The 23934-nt window shown below is 33.7% G+C and overlaps 1 protein-coding gene across 6 annotated transcripts in view; it reads right to left on the minus strand.

Moving 5' to 3' along the window:
* dpp (decapentaplegic morphogen) overlaps positions 1-23934 on the minus strand; it is a 490893-nt gene that overhangs the window by 10673 nt on the left and 456286 nt on the right. For 5 of the 6 annotated variants that reach the window (XM_073970964.1, XM_073970965.1, XM_073970968.1 and 2 more), the window contains one exon: positions 4605-5948. In XM_073970964.1, the coding sequence (XP_073827065.1) occupies positions 4605-5934 (1330 nt within the window). In that variant the 5' untranslated portion in view covers positions 5935-5948. Of the gene's footprint in view, positions 1-4604; positions 5949-6099; positions 6193-23934 lie in introns of those variants that run through there. The other variant, XM_073970969.1, reaches the window with a different exon arrangement.

The following is a 23934-nucleotide window of genomic DNA, read 5'->3' on the forward strand; positions in this document are numbered from 1 at the left end:
CTTTTCAAATATTTTGTTTTTAAGGAATGGCAGTTAGTTACTAAGCTAAAGACAAAATTCCAATCATAAAAAAAACGAAACAAAATTATGAAATTTGAACACAAAAAAATTTCAAACTAAAAAAAACAAACAAAAAGATGATATTTTTGTGGAGGAAATGAAAATAATAGATAATGTTGAGGGATTATTTTGAAAAAGGAAAAGTTTTTAAATAAAATTGCATTTTTTCTAAAAAATTTAAAAATATTTTTTGAAATTTTTTTGGTATTTGGTATTTTTTTGGAATTTTAGAATGAAACTTTTTGGAAAAACTACGAATTTTTTACAAAAAAAAAAATGAATTTATTATGAAAATTAAAGAAATAAAAAAATTAAAAATAAGTTTTAAACAAAAAGATGACATTGTTGTGAAAATAATAGATACTGTTGAGGGACTGTTTTGAAAAAGAAAAGGTTTTTAAACAAAATTTTAATTTTTCGAAAAAAAAATAATAATATTTTTTTTTAATTTTTTGATATTTAGTATTTTTTTTTTGGAATTTTAGAATGAAATCTTTTTAAAAAAATACGATTTTTTTTATAAAAAAATGTAATTTATTATGAAAATTAAAGAAATTAAAATTAAGTTTTAAAACTTAAATATAATAAAAATGTTTATTTTGAATAAAATTGAAATTTTTCGAAAAAAAAACTTAAAAAGAATTTTTTGAAAATTTTTTGGTATTTAGTTTTTTTTTTGGAATTGTAGAATGAAATCTTTTTGAAAAATACGTTTTTTTACAAAAAAAAATTGATTTTTTTATGAAAATTAAAGAAAAAATTAAAATTAAGTTTTAAAAAATATAATAAAAATATTTATTTTCAAAATCAAAAATATAATTTTTCAAAATAAAAATATATTTTTTAATTAAAACGATTATTCTTTTTTAAAGAGTAAGTTTTAATTGTAGAATTAATTTTTAAATGTTTTGAATAATATTCGGAGTTTACTAGAAATTTTTAAATATTTTCAAACTTTTAATTGATTTTTTAAGTAAAATATTTTTTTTTTTTTTTTTTGAAAATGATAGTGCTGGAGCAATTAAAATTTTTTAAAACTTAGATCATGAGAGCTCATTTAATTCATTTAAATAAAAATGTTTTTATTTGAAAAATACCCAAAGGAATTTACTAGAAATTTTTAATATTTTTTTTTGAAAATGATTTTGCTGGAGCTATTAAAATTTTTCAATACTAAAAATGTTTTTATTTGAAAAATATCCAGAACAAAAAAGATATATTAAGCTGTAAATTTTTGGAAAATAGTATAAGAAATAAAAAAATCTGAGACATAAAAAATATTTTTTTTTTTTTTGAGAAATAAATTATTATTCCTTTTTTGAATATTTTTTTAAATGAGAAAAAATTTTAATATGTTTTGAATAATAGTAGAATTGTACTAGAAATTTTTAAATATTTTCAAAAATTTAATTGATTTTTTTAAGATTTTTTTTTTTTTTTGAAAATGATAGTGCTAGAGCAATTAACATTTTTCAAAACTAAAAATGTTTTTATTTGAAAAATACTAGAACAAAAAACATGTATAAGGAATTTACTAAAAAATTTTAAATATTTTCAAAAATTTCATTAAATTTTTAAATTTATTTTTTTTTTTTGAAAGTGATTTTGCTGGAGCAATTAAAATTTTTCAAAACTAAAAATGTTTTATTTGAAAAATACCCAGAACTTAAAAATATATATTAAGTTGTAATTTTTTTCGAAATAATATAAGAAATAAAAACATCTGAGACATAAAAAAATATATATTTTTTATGAGATATAAATTATTATTCTTTTTTGAATAATTTTTTTTATTTGAGAATTAATTTTAATATGTTTTGAATAATAGTAGGAATTTACTAGAAATTTGTAAATATTTTCCAAAATTTAATTGATTTTATTTAATAAAAATTGTTTTTTTTTTTTTGAAAATGATAGTGCTGGAGCAATTAAAATTTTTCAAAACTTAGATCATGATAGCTCAATTAAGTCAATTAAATAAAAATGTTTTTATTTGAAAAATACCCAAAAAACATATATAAGGAATTTACTAGACATTTTTTATATATATTTTTTTTGAAAATGATTTTGCTGGAGCAATTAAAATTTTTCAATACTATAAATGTTTTCATTTGAAAAATACCCAGAAAAAGTTATATGTTAAGTTGTAAATTTTTTGAAAATAGTATAAGAAATAAAAAATAAAAATAAATTTTAATTTGTTTGGAATAAAAGTAGGAATGTACTAGAAATTTTTAAATATTTTCCAAAATTTAATTGATTTTTCAATAAAATTTATTTTTTTTTTCGAAATTAATAATTAAAATTTTTCAATACTAAAAATGTTTTATATTTGAAAAATACACAGAACAAACAAAAATACATATCAAGTTTTAATTTTTTTGAAAATAGTATGAGAATAAAAATTCTGAGAAATAAATTAAATAAATCAAATATAATATTTTTTTTTCAAAAAATTAAGTTTTTTCTTCTTGACCCTGGCGAACAATGCCAATTTTTTTGAACTAATAAATTCGCTGTTTTAAAATATTAAGTTAGACTATTTTGAAAAAAAAATACAGCACCTATCCCATTGTTCTGATTTTCCTATATTCATTTTCCTTATATTTTTAAAAAGAGATTTTTTAAGTTTTGTAAAATTTTAACATTATAAAAATTTAAAAAAAAAAATAATTTTAAAATTTTTTTGAAACACTAACTGTTTTTTTAGAAAACATGGGTTTTTTTAATTTATCAGTTTTTTTTCAAAATTATTTAAATTTTTGTATCAATTTTTTTTTTCAATTTATAAATATTTATTTTTTTATTATTGAAAATATAACATTTTTTTGAAAAATGTTAGTTACCAATTTTAAAAATTAGTTAAAGTAAAAAAAAAACAATTTCCAAATTATTTTTTAGGGTTTGTAAAAATGTTGAATTTAAACTTTAATGACTGCCGAAAGGCAATTTCCAAATATTTTTTAGAACTTCTAACTTTTTTTAGATATTATGAGTTTTTTAATTTATCAGTTTCTTTTTCAAAATTATAATATAAATTTAAATTTTTGTATCTATTTTTTTTTTCAATTTATAAATATTTAATTATATTATTATTGAAAATTTTTTGAAAAGTTGTAATTACCAATTTTTAAAATTATTTATTTAATTTAAAAATTTTTTTCTACAAATTAATGGAAAAGAACTTGACAAATTATTTTTAGGGATTGTAAGAAATGTCGAATTTAAAGTTTAATGACTGGCAAACGGCCTTTTCCAAATATTTTTCAGAACTTCTAAGAATGCAACACATTGCGCAAAATTTAAATGTGTTTTGAATATTTTTATAAGTCAATTTTCTTTGAATAATAATTGAATAATAATTTTAAAATTGTTTTTCTTAACCTTCAACACTTTGATTAAATTTTTTAAATTATTTTAAATTGTTTTCATTATTTCGTTTTTTTTTTTAATCTAAGCAGTTATTATTATTAAGTTACAGATCAACCGGAACGAAAAGATTTATATTTCCAAATATTTTTCAGAACTTCTAAAAATATAACACATTGCGCAAAATTTAAATATATTTTGAATAATTTTATAAGTCGATTTTGTGTGAAAAATAGATTTAAAATTGTTTTTCTAAACCTTCAACACTTTGATTAAATTTTTCAAAATTATTTTAAATTGTTTTCATTATTTCGTTTTTTTTTTTTAATCTAAGCAGTTATTAAGGGACTATGAACAGAGCTTGTGGAGTAACAGAAGATCAACCGGAACGAGAAGATTTATATGCGGTCAGATATTACTACACAGAAATTAAAAAAATATAGGCATTAATAATTTTCACCACGTTGGACGCCATTTACTGAGAGCATGGAATAAATAGTATTCTTAATACTAATGTACTCGAATAAGTCTCACTAAGAGATTGATTTTTGACAGTTATTATGAAATCATTTCAACTATTTTAGAATCCTCCAAAAATTGCAGATGATGCTTTGTACCTAATACCGCAGATACTGACAGAATGTTCCCCAGATTAAAGCAATTAGAGCGGGACTTAAAAACCATTAAAACTTTCAACTCATAGCACAGTCTTTGCGAATTGAAATTCGTATTCAATATCCGTTATTTTTTTTTCTTAAGCCAAAAAAATTTTTCCAAAAATGCTAGGAACCCCCAAATAAGGGGTAGTTTACACTATATTTAAATGTCATATGACATGAAATTTTCCATCGTTAAATATTCACTCTTATGTGGAATATTGGAGATTTTCCTTACGCCATGTATTCTGTGCGTCCACCCCAACAAAAATATAATAAAATTGCGTCTTCACATTGCCTTCGTGGGTAGATATGGAATGTTTTTATTTCGTGTCATATGACATTGATAGATAGTGTAAACTACCTCTAAAGTCTTTGAAATCTTAGAACAGTTCCACAAAATACCATGACCCACATAAAATGTGGAGACCTGATTATCTTTCTCTCAACTTAAAATCACCCAACAAGAATTTGTAAATTAGAAAAAAAAATTTTAAAAAAAGTTTCTTTATCACTTACCTTTATGCGTAAAACTTCTCACAGTATTCGCTGACTTTGTCAGCAAACCAGGTTTTGGTATATTTACAGAATTCAATTCATGCCCCATTATTTGGGCATACAATTGTTTCATGGCCTCCGGTATTATGATTTTGGAACGATCGATTTTTGGCGGCCGTTTCATATTGAATAGTGATAATAAACTATTTTCAATTTCGACTAGAGTTGAGGGATCGGGTTTTAGTTTGTCACCAATAACCTCATTATTACTATAGGTACGTGGACCATCTTCGGGTATGACAGCATCCACTTGGGGTTCATCATCTTCGGCCAAGATATCAACATCCATGGGTGTTGTTGGCGGCGGCGTTGTGGTTTCTGATGATGACGATGTTTGTGAGGCGGAGGAGGAAAAATTATCACTAGATGATGCTGAGGAGGTGTCAGAGTCCTCAGAATACGTGGACTCGTGTTTTTGATGATGAGGCTGCTGATGTTGATGCTGGTGGTGATGATGATGATGTTGCTTTTGTTTTTGTTGTGAGGCAGGTTCTGTTTGTTGCTTATGATGATGATGCTGATGCTGTTTTTGATGTTGTTGGGAGGAGGAACTTTGTTCTTGTTGTTGTTGTTTTATTGTAATGGGATCCTCACTAACTTTGTTGTTAATATGTTTTTGGTTTATTTGTTGTTTGTCTTCATTAACACTTAAAGCCATATTGTTGTTGTTTGATAAGGTTTTATGTTGTTGTTTCTTATTTTTATGAACTTTTTTATGTTTTATTAAACTTAAATCTTCAGTTTCCACTTCTTCACCGTGTTGTAACACTACTTCTTCCACTTTTTCTTCTTCTTTACTTTCGGTTAAATTTTCTTTATGTTTGTTGTTTTTCTTGCTGTTGTTGTTTTTGTGATTTTCTTGCACTTGTATCTCTTGGATTTCGTTTAAATCGTTTGTTTCGATTTCTTCAATATTTTTTATTTCAATAATAAGGTTTTTGTTGTTGTTGCTATTTTCACTTAATTTATCACTTAAAACACTTTTTGTATGTGGTTTATAAACAATACTTTGTTGTGGTTGTTGGTTTTGTTGTATAATATTGTGAAAATCCATTAGGGCAGTTTGGACTGCTGATTTTTGTACAACGGCCGTCGTCGTTGTTGTTGTTTGTTTATTTTGTTGTCGTTGCGACGGTGTTGTTGTTTTTGTTGTGGTTTTATCCTTATTAATCGGTTGTATTGCTTCAATAAATCTCGATGATATTGATATTTGATTATCCTCGGTGCTAGCAACTTGAACGATCGTTTGAAAAGTCGCCAGCACTGCGAGGAGTAGAAGCCATGCGCGCATGGTCGCTTGCAACTCTAAAACGATACAAAAACATGAACACAGAATCGTTGTTAGTTAAAGGGTTAACACACAAGAACTAAAACTACATTTCGAAAATATCTACGACTAAACTTAAGTTTTCAGCCAGCTATCCACAATAGCTGGGCTATAGCCAGTTGTACGTACATAAAACTCAATCACTCAAGAGCGTGAGAGAGCCGAACGAAGATCGGAAGAGACAAGAGAATTGTCTGGTCTGTTCGATGGCAAGCAGGTAAATGATTCATGAGATAGACACGAGCCACTAGTCTGGTGTTATCTGTTGCGACAAAATATTTTCACTCAATTGAGTCAAGTGGTTGGCTCTCTCATTCTCTCGCTGTTCTCCAATTGCCTGGTGACCTGCTCATTCTCTTGCCTGAGCATGCTCACGGCCTGACTCTCTTTATGATGTGCCCCCTTTTTTCTCTTAAGCTCAATGTTCATTCGTTAGAAATTTTGGAAAACCCAAGACATTTTTCAATCACTGAGAAGAACTCAATACAAATGGTACTGGCGGCCAGCAGCAGCATCGCCATCCCTCCGTTGTTGCCTAAGCGCTTAGGTTTATGATGGCTCATAAAAGACCCACCACCAAAAGTACCTGTTCTCGGCAACAACATTTTATGACTCCTTTCCTTCGTTGCACTTGTGCCCCGAGCTATGCAACAATTTCCCTTCTCACTCACACTTAGGCAGTGCAGCGGTTTTTATAGTCATTGGATTGATCGCCTTGTAAAAGATTAATATTGGCCCAGGTATATGGCTGCTGCGGCTGCAAGTACATCGATGTGAGTGTGTGTGCACACTTGTGCAAAGGGTCGTATATAGGATATAACACGCACCTTCTTTACGTTAATATCTGTTCTAAGTTATAAATCTCTATTAGATCTTTACAAGTTTTTTTGGCTTTATAAAATTTACTTTCTTAGTAGCTAGCATTGTATATGTAGGTGCCATTGTATGTCCTTAGTCCTGGCAAATGGGCTTTGTGTTTAGAATTGGATTTTACTTATAGTCTTCCTGCTTATGGTCAATCAGTGATTATGCTTTTTGTTTAATACGATCAGCATGGTGTATTTTACACCGCCATAAACATGAAGAAAAATAAATGTGGCATAAGGTGCCGTGGGACACATTGTAAGAAAGGTGTGATAAACTACTGATTGGTGCATGTAGAACATCTAAGCTTTGTGTACATTAGATATTTCTGCAAGGAAAATAAAGGCACGAAACTAGAGCTAAGCACTAATTTATAGAAGTTCTTGAAATTTTGGTTACTATCATTAACTATCAAGTTTTATTGTCTAATCAGCTGAGGGATGTAAGGTCCAGTAGACCCGGTCCCATGAAATGAAAAGTGTTTTAACTATTTTGGATAATTTGATTCCAGAGACTAGCGAGCAGTGGTGGCTGGCATTGGTCCAAAGCAAGGAATGTTTGGTACAAAATATAATCACGTTGGGCGCCATTTCGTCAGTGGATAGAATAGAAAGTATTCTGAATATTAAAAGACTAATATTTGATTAAAAGACTAATATTTGGCTGTGGTGCAATGGTTAGAACGTCCGCCTTGCTCTCATCTTGCGGTTCGATTCCCAGGCCGAGAAAAACATCATACTTTCCTACAGTGGCAAAATACCCCTCAGTGTAATGTAGGCGATATTTCATAAGTATTTCAGCTATGTAAAATTTCTCTATAAGTGGTGTAGTAAGACACGTCGATCGTTCTCCTCTATAAAAGGTATGTGCCATAATTGAGCTAATATGAATCGGCGTGCACTCATTGATATGAGAGGAGTCTGCCGTGTCCCTTTGGAAACATACGTATGTATGTATGTTATAATTAAACGATTATTACTATTTATACCCTACACCACTATGTGGGGAGGGTATTATAAGTCGGTTTTGCCCAAAAAGTTTGCAATGCATCTAAATAATGGTCGTAGACCCATAGCTATATATACCAAAATGATTGTCTCGACGAGCTGAAACGATCTGGCTATGTGTCTCCGTCCGTCTGTCCATCTAAACCTTGTAATCACGGTACAGGTCGCAATTTTGATCGGATCGTCACCAAATTTTGGTTGTTGATGAAGGTCCCGGAGGGGAAGAAGCCTATTGATTTTGGTGATGGTCGGATAATATTTAGGGGTGAAAAGGTCAACATTTTTTCCAAAGCAAATATCTCAGCTTCCATAAGGGGTATACTAATGAAAGTAGAAAATATCTTTTTCTAACGATGTAAAGGAGGTTGTCGTAGGTGGTCAAACAATGAAGATATCGCAGTAGCCGCTAATAGAACCCAACTTTTCATTTTTGCGATTTTAGTTATAATGACGAATATCACAGCATTGGTTGGCGACTTTCCAAAAGCAAAGTCTAGCTATGAATGTAAAAAATCCCGTCTTTACAATGATGCAAAGTAGGATGGCGTAGATGGCCAAATAACGGAGATATCGCAATAGTCGTTAATACATCCCATTTTTCCATTTTTTTTGTAATCACGACATAGGTCGCAATTTTGATCGGATTGTCACGAAATTTGGGGGGTTATTGGGAGTCCTAGACGAAGAAGCCTATTGATTTTGGTGATGGTCGGACAACGTAGATATCGCAATAACCGCTAATAGGACACAACTTTTAATTTTTGCAATTTTAATAATAATGACGAATATCACAGCTTTGGTTGGGGACCTTCCAAAAGCAAAGTGTGACTATGAAAGTAGAAAGTCCCATCTTTAGAATGATGTAAAGCAGGTTGGCGTAGGTGGCCAAATAACGGAGATATCGCAATAATCGGTAATACATCCCATTTTTTAATTTTTTTGTAATCACGCTTTACGTCGCAATTTTGTTTGGATCGCTACGAAATTTTGGCTGGTCAAACAACAGAGATATCGCAATAGTCGGTAATGCATCCCTTTTTCTATTTTTTGTGCAATCACACTACAGGTCGGAATTTTGATCGGATCCTCACGAAATTTTGGGGGTTGATGGGGGTCTCACCGAGAAAGAAGCCTATTGATGGTTGGCGTACATCCCACATTTCCATTTTTTATTTGAGTTGTACCGACGATGCATTTAAATGCGTTTCAATAAAATTGGCCTGTATTAATGAAGACATTCAGAGCAAAAGCGCTAAGCTATCCCAATTTTAATATTTTGATTTTTACATTCGAAAGCTTATGCACAGGGGTAGTGCTGTAGGGCATTACCAAGTCGGCCCCGACCCGACTATAGCCTTGGCTCACTTGTTTTAGAATCAAACAAAAATCCATATAACACTATGTTTCTAAAATCTCAGATACTGACATAAAGTTCCCAGATTAAAAACTTTCCGGTAAAAATTCTTCAATAGCTTTCACGTTGGGCGCCATCTCGTGAGAGTATGGTATTAATATATTATGAATATTGAATTACTTAAATAAATTTTAATAAGACATTGATTTTTGGCCGTTATAATCAAATCTTGGTTAATACTTTAGAATCTCATGAAATCCCAGATAACGGTATGTACCTAATAGACAGATACTGGCAAAAAGGCGCTATTTCAGCCACCAAGAGGTTGATTTTTGACCTTAATTATTAAATCATCGTCCTAGAATCCGGAGATATTGACAAAAAGTTCCCCAGATTAGCCATTTTAGCGCCGTTTAAAACCCACAAATACTTTCAGCAATTTGTATGGTTTTTTGAGATTTGGATTCGTATGCAATACTAGAAATATCTTTCTAAATCCAAAAACAAAGTTCTAAAAAATACTAGGAAGGTAACTTAATACAGTCCCGGACTTTTCCAAAATCTTGGTGTTGAATAAAAACCAAATAGTAATAAAACTTTAATAACTTTAACGTTGGGCGCCATTTAGAGATTGGATGGAATAAATAGAATTCTGAATAGCGAATACGGTCAAATAAATCCCACCAAGATATTGATATTATGGCCGTTATTCTGAAATCACTATTATTGTTTTAGAATCCCACAAAAAGTCTCAGGTAACGTTATGTACCTAATACCACAGGTAGTGATTTCGTAAGTGGACGGACTATATAGTATTTTGAATATGAAATTACTCAAATATATTTTTGGCCATCATTATTAAATAATTGCCCACAAAAAATCCAGATAGCGCTTTGAAATTAATACGTCAGATAAATTTTCCCAGATTCAGTCCAAAATTTGGAAACGATAGCAGAATAGATGGAGGGACGGACAGAAATAGATTGTTTTATTTTGTCGAAATACGAAATTTGATATAAAAAATGTGCGGTCTAGGAGGGCCCCACAATAAAACAAGCACATAACAAGTAAGAACTGTGTTAAGTTCCGCCAGGCCCTGGAATTGAAGTAAAATGGACCAATTAGTTTACTTTCGTTTATGAAGAAGACTTAATACCAAATTTCAGCAAGTTCGGTAAAACAATGTGGGTAACCTTAAAAATGGGTGCCACCGTGGTGCAATGATATGCACGCCCGTCTTGCACGCAGAAGGTCATTGGTTCGATTCCCCGGCCAGGCAACACCAACAATTTTTCAACGGTGGCAAAATACCCCTCAGTAATGTTGGAGACATTTCCTGAATATTGCAGCCTTGAAAAACTCCTTTACAAGTGGTGTCTTAGGACACGCCGTTCGGACTCGGCGATAAACAGTAGGTCCCATATCATTGAGCTAAAAATGTATCGGGCTGCACTCATTGATATGAGAGAAGTCTCCCTAGTCCCGTATGGGATGTTGTGGAACAATGTTTATTTCTATATGTTAACCTTCAAAATACCGAAATTCGGGAGGTACTGTTCCATGGGGGCTATATCAAAACGTCAATCTATACCTACAAATTTCTGGCGAAAAGTTCTTAGACTCAAAGAAGACTAAATACAAAATTTCCGATATTTCGGTAAAACCTTCAAAATACGAAAAAAACAAGAGGTACGCTTCTACGGGGCATACGAGCCCTAAACACTATTAATTCGTACACCAGGTATTTTTTTACTATCACTGTGCAACATTTTTAAGGTGATCTTGTGCAAACAATTCGAACTGAAGATTTTTTGAAAGTACAGACCCAAACGACAAAAAACCCTAGTTGGGTTTTGTTGTGTCAGATCCAGCTCAGATTTTATGGCCCCATCTAAACATGGTTAAATATTGAGTTTTTAAAGAAATTAGGGGCTATATCTCTGAATCCAATGCGAATCTTCTTCTGACCTCTGAAGCAAATTTGTAGGTAAGGACAAGAATAAAATATTTGGAGAAATAGTGAACTCGAAAAACTACATTTATTGCCTCAAATTTCAAAATATATGCAAAAGTTCCACAATTTTTGTACATTTCGCACCGTATCTGCAAAACCGTTAATATTTTCTGAATATTGTCTCTTGGAAAAATATTCCCTGGAATGTAATAAACAACTCTTCAGAACATGTCATTGTTGTAAAATGCTTCTATGCCGTTGTTTTCAGTACATTTTGCAACGACGATTTAATAAAAATGTCAAAAATGTAGTGAAATCCGAAATGCGGAAGATTTTTGCAAAAGGTTACTTGGTTCAACTCCCAATAGTTTAGCCGATACTGACCAGAATTTTAGCAATTATATAAGATTTTCTTTATCTTATAGATTTTGATGCCCTAGATTGAGCTTTTATTATAAGTTCTACTAGTTTAGGGCTACAATATTGCTAAAGACAGCAAGGCCAAATTCCTATTCGTTTCTGAGATAAAGGCCTGATAAATGCAAAAAAGTGTAGGTTTAGCCCGGTTTAGATGAGGCCATAAAATCCGAACTGGATCGGACAGGACAAAACCCTACTAGGGTTTTTGTAGTCTAAATATGTACTTTCTAAAAATGCATACTAGAAGTTGTTTGCATTTTCAGTGTTGCACAGTGTATTTAACATGTAACTTTATTAACATCATATGTATGTCTAAAGAGAATATATTTTTATACATCTTTGTAGGTCTCGTTTTTTTGCCACATTAATGAACTGGTAAATTTTTTTCATCGACTGGAAAGTAATTGCGTCCTGTAGATCGATTTTCTAAAAAATCGCTTTGGCTCCCATACAAAGTACTATGAAAAATAGAGAGCGGACAGGAGCACGGGCTATCGTTAACCGATCGTTATAAATTTTTGTAGAAATCGTTTTTAGTCACAATAATTGCGGCCTCTAGAGAATTTTCGTGAAAATCTACCTTTGCGGGTTAACGTTAACCGATCGCCGTATAAATTCATATATAAGGTTTTTGGATGAAATAGAAACAAATTTAGGGGGTAGGAGCTCCAAAATACCATAAATCTGTACCATTCTACGGAGGCTATATGAAGGCGTGGACCTTTACCGACAAATTTCATATGGAAAGTTGTATACCCCAAATGAAGACTAGATACCAAATTTCAGCCATTTCAGTGGATTATTGTGGTCACAGCCTTCAAAATATCGAAAATCGGAAGGTATCGTTCTATGCGGGCTATATGGAGGCGTGAACCTATACCGAAAACATTTTAGGGGAAAGTTTCAGGGGAAAATTTCAGCCTTTTCGGTGTGATAATGAAGCTAAGACCCTAAAAATACCGAAATTCGGGTGGTACCGTTCTATGGAGGCTATATCACAACTTGGACCGATATAGCCCATTTGCAATACCAAACATCCAAGGAGTAATAGAAACTTCAATACCAAATTACCAAGCTCTATCATAAAAATTGCGAGGTGTATCTTGATTTCAACAGAAAAATAGACGGATATAGTTATATCGGCTTAGAATTTCACCCTGATCAAGAATATGCATACTTTATAGGGTCTCCGATGAACATTTCGATGTGTTACAAACGGAATGAAAAATTTAATTATACCCTTCATATTATGGTGGAGGGTATAAAAAGGTATAATAATGGATTTAATAACTTTCACGTTGGGCGCCATTTAGTGAGTAGATGGAATACTAGATAGAATTCTGAATACCGAATAAGGTCATATAAATCCCATCACTATTATTTTTTTAAGAATCCTACAGGTAGCGATTTCTTAAGTGGATGGCCTATTTAGTATTTTGAATATCAAACTACTCAAATATATATTTTGCCGTTATTATTAAATAATTGTTACAAAGGATAAATTTCCATATGATCATGGAAAGGATAAATTTCCATATGATCATGGAAATGATCTTACACTTAAACAAAAATGGTCAATTTTTGTGAGGGATGTACATTAAGAAGTCGACAGGGTTCTAAAATTTGCACCAAAATTATAGCTCCATTTAAGAGATATCCATTTAAGCTAAGGAGTGGACCTATAAGCACCATCTTTGAACTTTATCTAAGATCTGAAGAAATATTACAAAGATATGCATAGTTAGGACCAATGCAGTATTCGGTTCGAAAGCTGCCGTTGCGCACCGTACACTTGGTGGTCGTTGTAATAGGAGGACAAACTAGGCCGGCATAGTCCATATTCAAACCTGCTCTATGTCTGATAGAAACATAACGATGTTCAAAATGCGAACCAAATCGGTTACCTACATCGAGACCACCAATTTCGCGGAAATTTTCATTCAAGAAAAAATTTATGACTATGAAACGAGTTTTATGTCATTTTCAAGATTTATTAATTATTTACAGTGATATACCCTCAGCCTATGTGAATTGGAACTTTCATCTACGGACAGATCGAATGTATTTGGGGTATATTCTGAATTTTTTGGCACTTTTTGGACATTTGAACTTGCCGAAAAAAGGTGGATTAGGATTAAAGATCAAAAGTTTTGCGGAGGAGGGAATGGACCGACATAGTGCATTATGGAAGTGGATCTTATTTTGAAAGTCATATCTTTTCGATAGATTTCGCGCCCACTAGTCATTTCAGTGGGTTGTCGACACCTGTTGGACCAGTATGCCAGGAAGCATGGACTTGTCCACGGAAAATATAATATGGCTGTAAACAGGATCACAAAGAACATCATCGGTATAAATTCCCAATGGATCTCTGAACAGACCCTAAACTGTACTTAGACACAAATGTTGAACTTTTGTGGGGAGGTATCCTAAGGAGAGGACCGATATGGGCCATTTTTTGAAGTAAAACTAAGTTTGGACAAAATATGATGAAGGTTAAATTTTGGACCAAATCGGTTTATCAGTTCGAGAGTTATTGTGCTCTCCAGTTTCTACATATGGTGCCTTAGGGTTTTTTTTACAATTTTCGGGCTGTTTTCTCAATAATTATGGACTTGCCACTGAAAAAACTCTTACCGTCGTAATTGAGACAGTTACTTCAACAGAAATCAAAGTTAGTCAAGAGCAGGTCTTCAAGTGAAATTATCCCAAATTTTGTGTGGGAGGAAGGAATGAACAAATATAGTCCATAATCAAACCTGATCTATATCTGATAAATATATTGGGATGCGTAAAGTATGGACAAAATCGGTCCTTCCCTTCAAGAGTTATCGTGCGCACAATTTTTCCGAACATTTTTGAACTTTTGTGGAAGAGGTACCTAAAGGGGTGAACCGATATGACTTATCTTCGAACTGAAACTAAGTTTGGACAAAATATTATGAACACCAAATTTTGGATCAAATCGGCAGATTCGTTCGAGAGTTATCTTGCGCTCCAACCACTATACACGGTGTCATAGGGGTTTTTTGAACCTTACAGTATATTTTATAAGGAAGTATGTTTTGGCCCCCGATGAAACTTGAACTGGCGTATGGGGAGCCGTGAATACAAGTTGTTATAACAAAATTCAAATCGATTCGAGAGCAGTAATGCGATTCTCAAACTCATTTTTTGAGTTACCGAAAAAAATCGGTAAAATTAAAATGCTTATAAATCCGGTAATTAACGATAATTAACGAACAATATTCCGTAAGTTAGCGACGAATAAAAGTACTCGTAAAGTTCTACCGATAGCAAAATTGCTGTCAAATTTTATTTGAACTTTTCATTCATGATTTTTAATTTTACCGATATTTGTCGGTAACTCAAAAAATGAGTTACAGAATCGCACTACAGGTCAAAAACTGAACTTTTCCGATATAAACCATCTACGAACTTAAACTAAGTTGGGACAAAATATTGCGAAAACCAAATTTTGGATCAAATCGGTTCATCCGTTCGAGGGTTATAGTGCGCACCAGCCACCCAGACAGACATATAGACAGACGGACGGACATTGCTAAATCGACTCCAAATTGTCTGAAACACATTTCGTCCAAACATACTTGGGGTCTAAAACCATTATTTCGTTGAGGCACATTTTGCCCGTATGAAAGTGTATATACCCTAATTTTACCCCTACCCTAATTTAATAAATAAATCGAAGTAAAATTAAAGCTAAATCACAGATGTCGTTACGTTATTGCAATGGAATACTGAAGATGGTCCAAACAGCATTGGGGTCCAAAATCCTTATTTCGAAGCTGCACATTTTTAATTGTATCAAAGTATATCTGTCTTGTTAACCTTAAGGCTGAGTGTATAAAAACCTCTCTACATGTCTTCAATGGAATATAGAGTTCCTTGTGTTGGCCTTCCACAGATGGAAGCGCTTCTGTACATTTTCTACTTCCCATCTCTGCCATTGTTTGCCTAACGACCCTGTCTAATAAACTTCTATGTTATTGACAAGCGCTCGTAGACAGACCTTACTCACATCAATTTTGCCAATAACCTTTCCCTATTATTTGCTGTTGATTCCAAATTTATATCAATCTCGCTGTCTAGTATTTCTTGCACACTTCTAAACAAACCACCAAAATTTTCCTTCAAGTGAGAAAACAAAAATTACGTAAATTCGTAAAAACTGTTTAGTTTTTCAAACTTTTTTTGGTTAAATTTAAAACGTTTTTTCTTTGCTAATTTTGTTTTCAAACATTTTGTATACAATTTGGTCAAATTGTTGTATACAGTGGCTCGGCACGCTCGCCCGGTGGCCAGCCAGCCATAGCAATTGCAGTATATTTGTCGGATTGTTGTTGTTATTATTTGTAAAAATTGTTTACCTTAGAAAATAAAACACTTCGATAAACTTTCATTCAAATACTGTAGGCAACACCTTCTTACATCCCTCCGTGATTGTTTGATCCTACGAAATTGAAAAACGAAATCAAATCAAAATTGTTTATAACAATTGTTGTAGCGCGTTCGCATTTTGTTAATAAACAAATGTAGTTGTTTTTTGTTTTGTTTGTATTTGGGAGGTAAACGAAAAAAAACAAGAAAAAAATTTAAATTATATTGAAAATTAAGCACTACAATTGATGTCTTATTTGATTTCCTAAAATCGGTTGTTGTTGTTTCGGCCAATATTTGCAGCGCAAAAATCCTTGGAAAGTGCAAAAGTTTCTGTGGAAAAAAATTTCAGTTGAATATTGTGAAATTTCTTTTCATAAGAAAAAATATATTTATGGAAAAAATAAAAAATGTGCCTTCATAATTTCTCCCGCCTATTGCTTGAATATTCTGGGAAATGTCAGGCATATTCTAGGGGGGATTTACTAATTGGATAAGTAAAAAACGGAATAAATGCTCCAGAAAAGCACACCCAGGGCAAGCACTCTATGAAGTGGATAAAAGTACTTCTAAGCTTTGACCAAATGAGTTGCTTCGTTATAGAAAACATTTTTGGAACTTTTGTGGGGAGGTACCGGAAGGATTGGACCGATAAGAACCATCTTCGAATTTTATCTAAGACTCGCAGAAATATTACGATATTCAAATTTGGACCATTGTAGTATTGCGCTCTAATATTGTTCTGCTCGCCAGCCAACGATGATCGTCTTTTTTCAGAAATGTCGGACTTGGAAAAAATGAACTGCTCTAAAAGGGCAGGTTTTAAGGTTGCACAAAATATTACGTAAACCAAATTTTGGACCGCATCGGTTGATCCGTTCGAGAGTTATCGTGCGCTCCAGCTAGGCAGACGGACGGACATGGCTAAATCAACTCTAAATTGTCTGAAACACATTTCGTCCAAACATACTTGGGGTCTAAAACCATTATTTCAATGAGGCACATTTTACCCGTATGAATGTGTATACCCTCGTTAGCATAAATGCTGAGGGTATAATGAGCATATACAAAACCATATGCATAAATATATACAAGGACTTGTGCTCTAACAATCCCACCGAAATGGCTGAAATGTGGTATTTAGTCTTCGTTAGGCGTATGAAACTTTACACCTGAAATTTGTCCGCATGGGTCCACGTCTACATATAGCCCCCATAGAACGGTACCTCCCGATTTGAGGTATATTGAAGTTTCTGGCCTCAACACCATACTTAAATGGCTGACATTTTGTATAAAGTCTTCGTTGGAAGTATAACAATTTCCACCTAAAATTTGTCAGTATAGGTCCACGTCTTCATATAGACGCCATAGTACGGTACCTCCGGATTTCTGATATTTTGAATGTAGTAGCCTCAATATCCCTCCAAAAAGGCTGAAATTTGGTATAAAGTCTTCGTTGGGAGTATAAAACTCTCCACCTGAAATTTATCAGTATAATTCCACGTCTTCATATAGCCCCCATAGAACGGTACCTCCGAATTTCTGGTATTTTGAAGGTTGTGGCCTCAAAATCCCTCCGAAATGGCTGACATTTGTTACTTAGTCTTTCTTGGGGGTATAAAACGTTCCACCTGAAATTTCTCAATATGGGTCCACGTCTTCATATAGCCCCCATTGAACGGTACCTCAGGATTTCTGGTATTTTGAAGATTGTGGCCTTAATATCCCTCCAAAAAGGCTGAAATTTGGTACTAAGTCTTCCTTGGGGGTATATAACTTTCCACCTGAAATTTGTCGGTATATGTCCACGTCTTCATATAGCCCCCATAGAACTGTACCTCCGGATTTTTGGTATTTAGAAGGTTGTGGCCTCAATATCCCTCCGAAATGGCTGAAATTTGGTATTATGTCTTCTTTGGGTGTAAACATCTTTCCACCTAAAATTTGTCACGATTTTTGGTATTTTGATAGGTATGTTTCGATTGCAATGTAATCAGAAGCCAAAAATATGCCCAATCCCAAAATTTGACATGAATCGGAATAAAAATAGGGGTTGTGTAAAATTCCGCTGTCTAGTGATTATATGTCACCACAAATGAACTTCGAGCCCACCAAAGTGCACATACCTCGCAGGGAGGCCTAGACACACAACCGGTCACCTCTAGACGGTATAGAGATCTATACCGACGGCTCTGAGATGGAATCAGACAAAAGAGCAGGTGTCTATAGCAATACCCATGACTTGCGGCTCTCATTCAAGCTGAACGAAAATTGTAGTGTCTTTCAAGCCGTAGTCTACACGATCAGGAACATAATTGGATCGGTGACTATTTATGTCTATAGTCAAGCGGCCCTTAAATCACTCAGGTACCATCCTATCAAGTCTGGGCCAGTTTTAGACTGCAAGTATGCTATAGCAACCCTAAAATCAATAGTCACCTTGGTCCTTGGACAGTGCAACATCGAAGGATGATCTAACCTAAAATATGTGTTCAGTCCCACCTATGGGGCTATATCAAAGTGTCTACCTATCTTTGTAGCTAAAATGCAAAAAATACTGAAAATCGGGAGGTACCGTTATATGGGGGCTATACCAAAACAAGGACCTATGTTGGCGATTTTTGGTGGAGAAGAAGAGAACATTGAGAACCTCAAAGGTAAAACTATAGCTAGTTCGGTTAAAAATTATAGCTAAAATTCTCAAAATACTAAAACTCGAGAGGTACCGTTACAAGCACCTATGTTGACAATTTTAATACCCTCTGCATTTATGCTAACGAGGGGCAAAATGTGCATACGGGCAAAATGTGCATCATCGAAATAATGGTTTTAGACCCCAAGTATGTTTGGATGAAATGTGTTTCAGACAATTTGGAGTCGATTTAGCAATGTCCGATTTGGACCAAAAGTTGGCTATCGCAATATTTTGTCCAAACTAGTTTAAGTTCGAAGATGGATTATCGGTCCAACTCCTTCCGGTACCTCCCCAACAAAAGTTCGAAAATGTTCGGAAAATTTGTGCTCACGATAACTCTTGAAGGGAATAACCGACTTGGTCCATACTTTGCACATCGTGATATTTCTACCACACTTAGATGAGGTTCCAATATCGACTCAATCGGTCTACGCCTTCGGGTACCTCCCACACAAAATTTCGGAAAAGTTCAGTTTAGGACCTGCTCTCGAACCGCTTTGATGTTTGTTGCAACAAATTGTATTCGCTGCCCCCATACGACGGTACAAGTTTCATCAGGGGCAAGTCCATACTTCCTGAGAAAATAGCCTAAAAGTTGCAAAAAACCCTATGACACCGTGTGAGGTGGTTGGAGCACAAGGTAACTATCGAACGGATCTGTCGATTCGGTCCAAAATTTAGTCTTAGTAATACATTGTCCAAACATAGTTTAAGTTCGAAGATAAGCCATATCGCTCCACTCCTTCAGGTACCTCCCCCACAAAAGTTAAAAATATTCGGAAAAATTGTGCGCACGATAACTTTTGAAGGGAGTGACCGATGTAATCCATACTTTGCATATCGTAATATATCGACCAGATATAGATCAGGTTCGAATATGGACTATATTTGTCTACTCCTTCTGGTACCTCTCACACAAAATTTCGGATAAGTTCACTTTAAGACCTGCTCTCGAATCACTTTGATTTGTGTTGAAGCGATTTGCATTCGCTACCTCCATTAGACGGTAAACGTTTTTCGGGGGATTGTCCATATTTCTTGGAAAAACAGCCCGAAAGGTGTAAAAACCCCCTATGTCACCATATGTGGCGGTCGGAGAGAACGATAACTCTCGAACTGTTCAACCGATTTGGTCCAACATTTGGTCTTCGTCATATTATATCCAAGCTTAGTTTCATGGGGCAATACCGGTCCACAACTTCCGGTACTTCTCCCCAATATTTAAAAAATGTAAATAAAATGCTAGGATGTTATCACATGAATGGGGCAAATTGGTCCAAACTTTGGATCTCCTAATATTTTGTCAAAATTTAGTTTAACTTCTAAAATGGCCCATATCCGTCCTCCCTAAGGATACCTCCCCCATAAAAGTTCAACATTGTCTTAGTGCAGTTAATTCCTAATCCACAGTTTTGTCGGCAAGTTCAAATGTCCAAAAAGGGCCACAAAATTCAGGTCACCTAAAGACCTTAGGTGAAAGTTTCACTTCACATTGGCTGAGGGTATATATCTGTCGGCAAAGCCGACTGACAGTTTTTTACTTATTGGAGAAGATATTTTGCGACCACTGGGAACTTCTACTGTCAAATTGCAGGTAGTTTGGTTAAATTTTGTAGCTAAAATTATCAAAATACCGAAAATCGGGAGGTACCGTTATATGGGGGCTATACCAAAACATGGACCTCTGTTGTCGGTTTTTGGTGGAGATGTTTTGTGACCACTATGAACCTTAAATTTTAAATTACAGGTTTTTTGATAAAAGCTTCAAAATAACGAAAATCCGGAGTAGTCCTATCTCCATTTTTGTGTGATTTGAGTGATTAGAACATAGGTCGACTCAAAATTTTACCCTGATCAAGAATATATATACATTATAGGGTCGTAAATCATTATTTGAAACAAACTTAATATATCCTCCATACTATGGTGGAGGGTATAAAAAAGGTATTAGTATTTCTTTGCATATAGTTGTTACAGAATTCTACGTTTTCAAGACGCGATACCTATGGAACCTTTATTCAACAAATCTGAAAATATACTAAAAAGATTTGCTGATAAGCAGCATCACCACAGCAAAAAATAATGGAAATAAAAAACCTCATTTTGATAAAGTGCCCGATTTCACTCTCTCTCTCCCTCTGTCCACTACATTTTTCTTTTCCGTAATCTCTACTCAGCACCCTGCCAGGATGGACACAATGGACCTTGAATCTCAGGGCTACGCATCCTTTTACCTAAACTAACTTAACCTTATAACTTATATAGCTTTAACACCTTCTCATTTTGTAATAATTGTGACTTGTCCTGAGTATATTAATAGGTCTCTCTTTATTCCCCCTTCTTCAAAAACAGGTATTCTCCTATCATATTTCGTAGTCTTTCCCCCACATGGGAAATTGTTTGTACTTTGGCTAGAACTAGATTTCCGCTTAGTTATTGACATAATCAATTAATATCTACAACGTATGTAAATATATCTGACAATTTGTAAATCAGCAACAACAACAAACAACAAACACCAACATCACACATGTTCAATTCCATTAGCATACAATATTTTTTTGTTTTTGTTTTATTTTGGTAGCAAATGGAGTTTAACTAAGTTGTAGGGTTTTCTCAGCTACAACACACATCTGGGAATGAATGGCTGAGATCGATGTATGGATGGTTGGAATCACATCTAATCGTGATGATAACCGTTATGTTTAACTAGATCTTAACACATTTTCTTTCCATATCTTACACGTTTAAGGTGCATTTGTAACTAGAGATGGTGATTGTCAGACGTCTAAATGTCTAACCAAACGTTGACTCAGTGGATCAGGAAGAAGAACGAGAAGCAAAAAGCAGCAACAGCAGCAGCAAAACAAAACATGGAAAATGTGACAAAATTGATTGTTTATTTTCACACGTGAAATATTTTCGTAACGTTGTATGTGTCACTCACTCAACGGTGCACTGCTGCACCACTCACTCACTGACTGGCCCGAGGAGGAAGAACGTGTGGTGCACTGCTGATCTACAATTGTGTTAATAGATACAAAACGGTATTTTCGTTAGTTTTGTTTTCTTATTGTCATTGTTTCTACACATTGAATGGGAGACAAGAATGCACAATTCAATTGTAACAACATTCAGTGAGTGGCCAAACGAGCGAAAGAACAACCAACCAACCGACCAGGCAATCTTTCCATTGAATGTCCTCCAAGGAAATGTAAACGAAAACAAAAAAATGCTTAAACTACAACATTTTTATAGAACAACTTCAGAAGTTGTTTTCTGTTCTACTCTTCTCTTTTTCGTAAAAAAAATCAAGGGGACCAACATAAAAAACACCATTGTGGGATAATAAAAAATGTCATAACAATTGTTTTTCTTTTGTCATTTTTTTATGTTCCAATTTTTTTGAAATTTCCAGCCTTATTTCGTAGAAAAAGTCATAACTGCTCACCACCAATCTTCGTATAAATATCGATAATAGCAATGATAATACGTGTAATTCCATCCACGAAGGTGGAAATATTAAAAAAAAATCATATTGAAATCTGTGTTCGAGAGTGTCACACGTTCCGATCCATTGTTTGAAGTTATCTGGTAATAAAAAAAAACAACAATACCCATCACTGAATTCCTATAAATTCCCTGGTAATAAATAATGATGGATGGCTTGCTGTAGCCTACATCAGATCCAGTTTTAGAACAAATGATACATTGTCTTAATATTACTGTGCTGATAGCTTCATAAGAGGGTTTATAAATTTTATCCTTATTAGAAAAAATTAAATAAAAAAATAAAGCAGGCATGAGATATTTTAGGAATTCCACCACCATGGGCGTAGCTAAGCAACTTTTAAGGGGGAATAGCAGTGGTATACTCCATACACAGAAGACCTAGAGAAGATGTTCCAACGATGCCATGGAGAATGTGATCTTTCCTTGGAAGAACTAAAGGGTGATTTACATATATACACAGTAGATTTTTAGAAGGTGTTTTCTCCATAGTAAACATATATTATAGGTCGATCTTTATACATTCAGCCTTAAGGCTACCTAGACTACGGTAAAAATGTGCCTCCTAAGAATAAAGAGTTTCGGCCCCATGTATGGTTGGACAACAATTTGGAGTCGATCCGTCTGGCTGGTGGGCACTATAACTCTCGAACTGATCAACTTTGCACATCGTTATTTGTTTGTCATACATGGATCAGCTTCGTATACATCGGTCCACTACTTCCTACTTGTCACACAAAATTTCATAAATATTTGCAAATTTAATTTTAAAAATTTTTTCGGGAGCAATAATGCTCTCAAATCGCTGCAGGCACCAAGTAAATTGATTGCCAAGCACGATAACTTACAAATTGCAACGCAAAGGTTTAACATTTTGCTTATGTGCCGTTTAAGGGTTGTTCAAGGATAGTTTCCAAATATTTATCGAATCTACCTTTTGTGGTCCTGTTTCCAGCAATAAAATATGTTGACAAGTCCGTGCTTCCTGACATAAAGCTCTAAAAACTCCTGTGATGACCAACTAAAATGGCAGATGGGCACGAAACTGTCGAGAAGAGTGACGACTGATAGTGGTCCAAACATTGCATATCGTGATATTTATATCAACAATGTTTCTCATCGCAATATTGTTTTAGACCGGTGGTGCTTAAAATATTTTGTTTTAGTCTCTCCGAGCGAGCCTTTCCTTTGCTAAACGATGAAAGATGAGAATAAAGAGAACACATGTTGTTGTTGCCGTCACGTTAACGTATATGGGTGATCTTAGCTGTTTAGACCCCAAAATTAGACGAAATTGGTTTCATAAAATTCGAAGTCGATTTAGCCCTGTCCGTCTGTCTGGCTGGTTGGTGCGCACGATAAATCTCGAACGGATGAACCGATTCGAACCAAATTATGCACTTCGTAATATTTTGCCCACACTTACTTTATGTTCGAAGATGGATCATACTGTCTTACTCCTTTGGGAACCTCCCTACATATCAAAAATGTTCCTCATCGAAATAATGTTTTAGACTCTAAATTTGGACGAAATTAATTTAATAAAATTTGGTTGGTGCACACGATAAATCTCGAACGGATGAACCGATTCGAACCAAATTTTGCACTTCGTAATATTTTGCCCCAGTACGATGATGGACCATACCGTTTTACTTCTTCGGGAACCTTCCCCACATATGTATGTTAAAAATTTTTCTGTAAAATTATGTGAACAACAACTCTCTAAGGGAACAATCGATTTGGTCCAAACTTTTCACATCGT

The sequence above is a fragment of the Musca autumnalis genome, unplaced genomic scaffold, assembly GCF_047663935.1.
Source record: "Musca autumnalis isolate F117 unplaced genomic scaffold, ASM4766393v1 scaffold_2, whole genome shotgun sequence".
NCBI classification, from domain to species: domain Eukaryota; kingdom Metazoa; phylum Arthropoda; class Insecta; order Diptera; family Muscidae; genus Musca; species Musca autumnalis.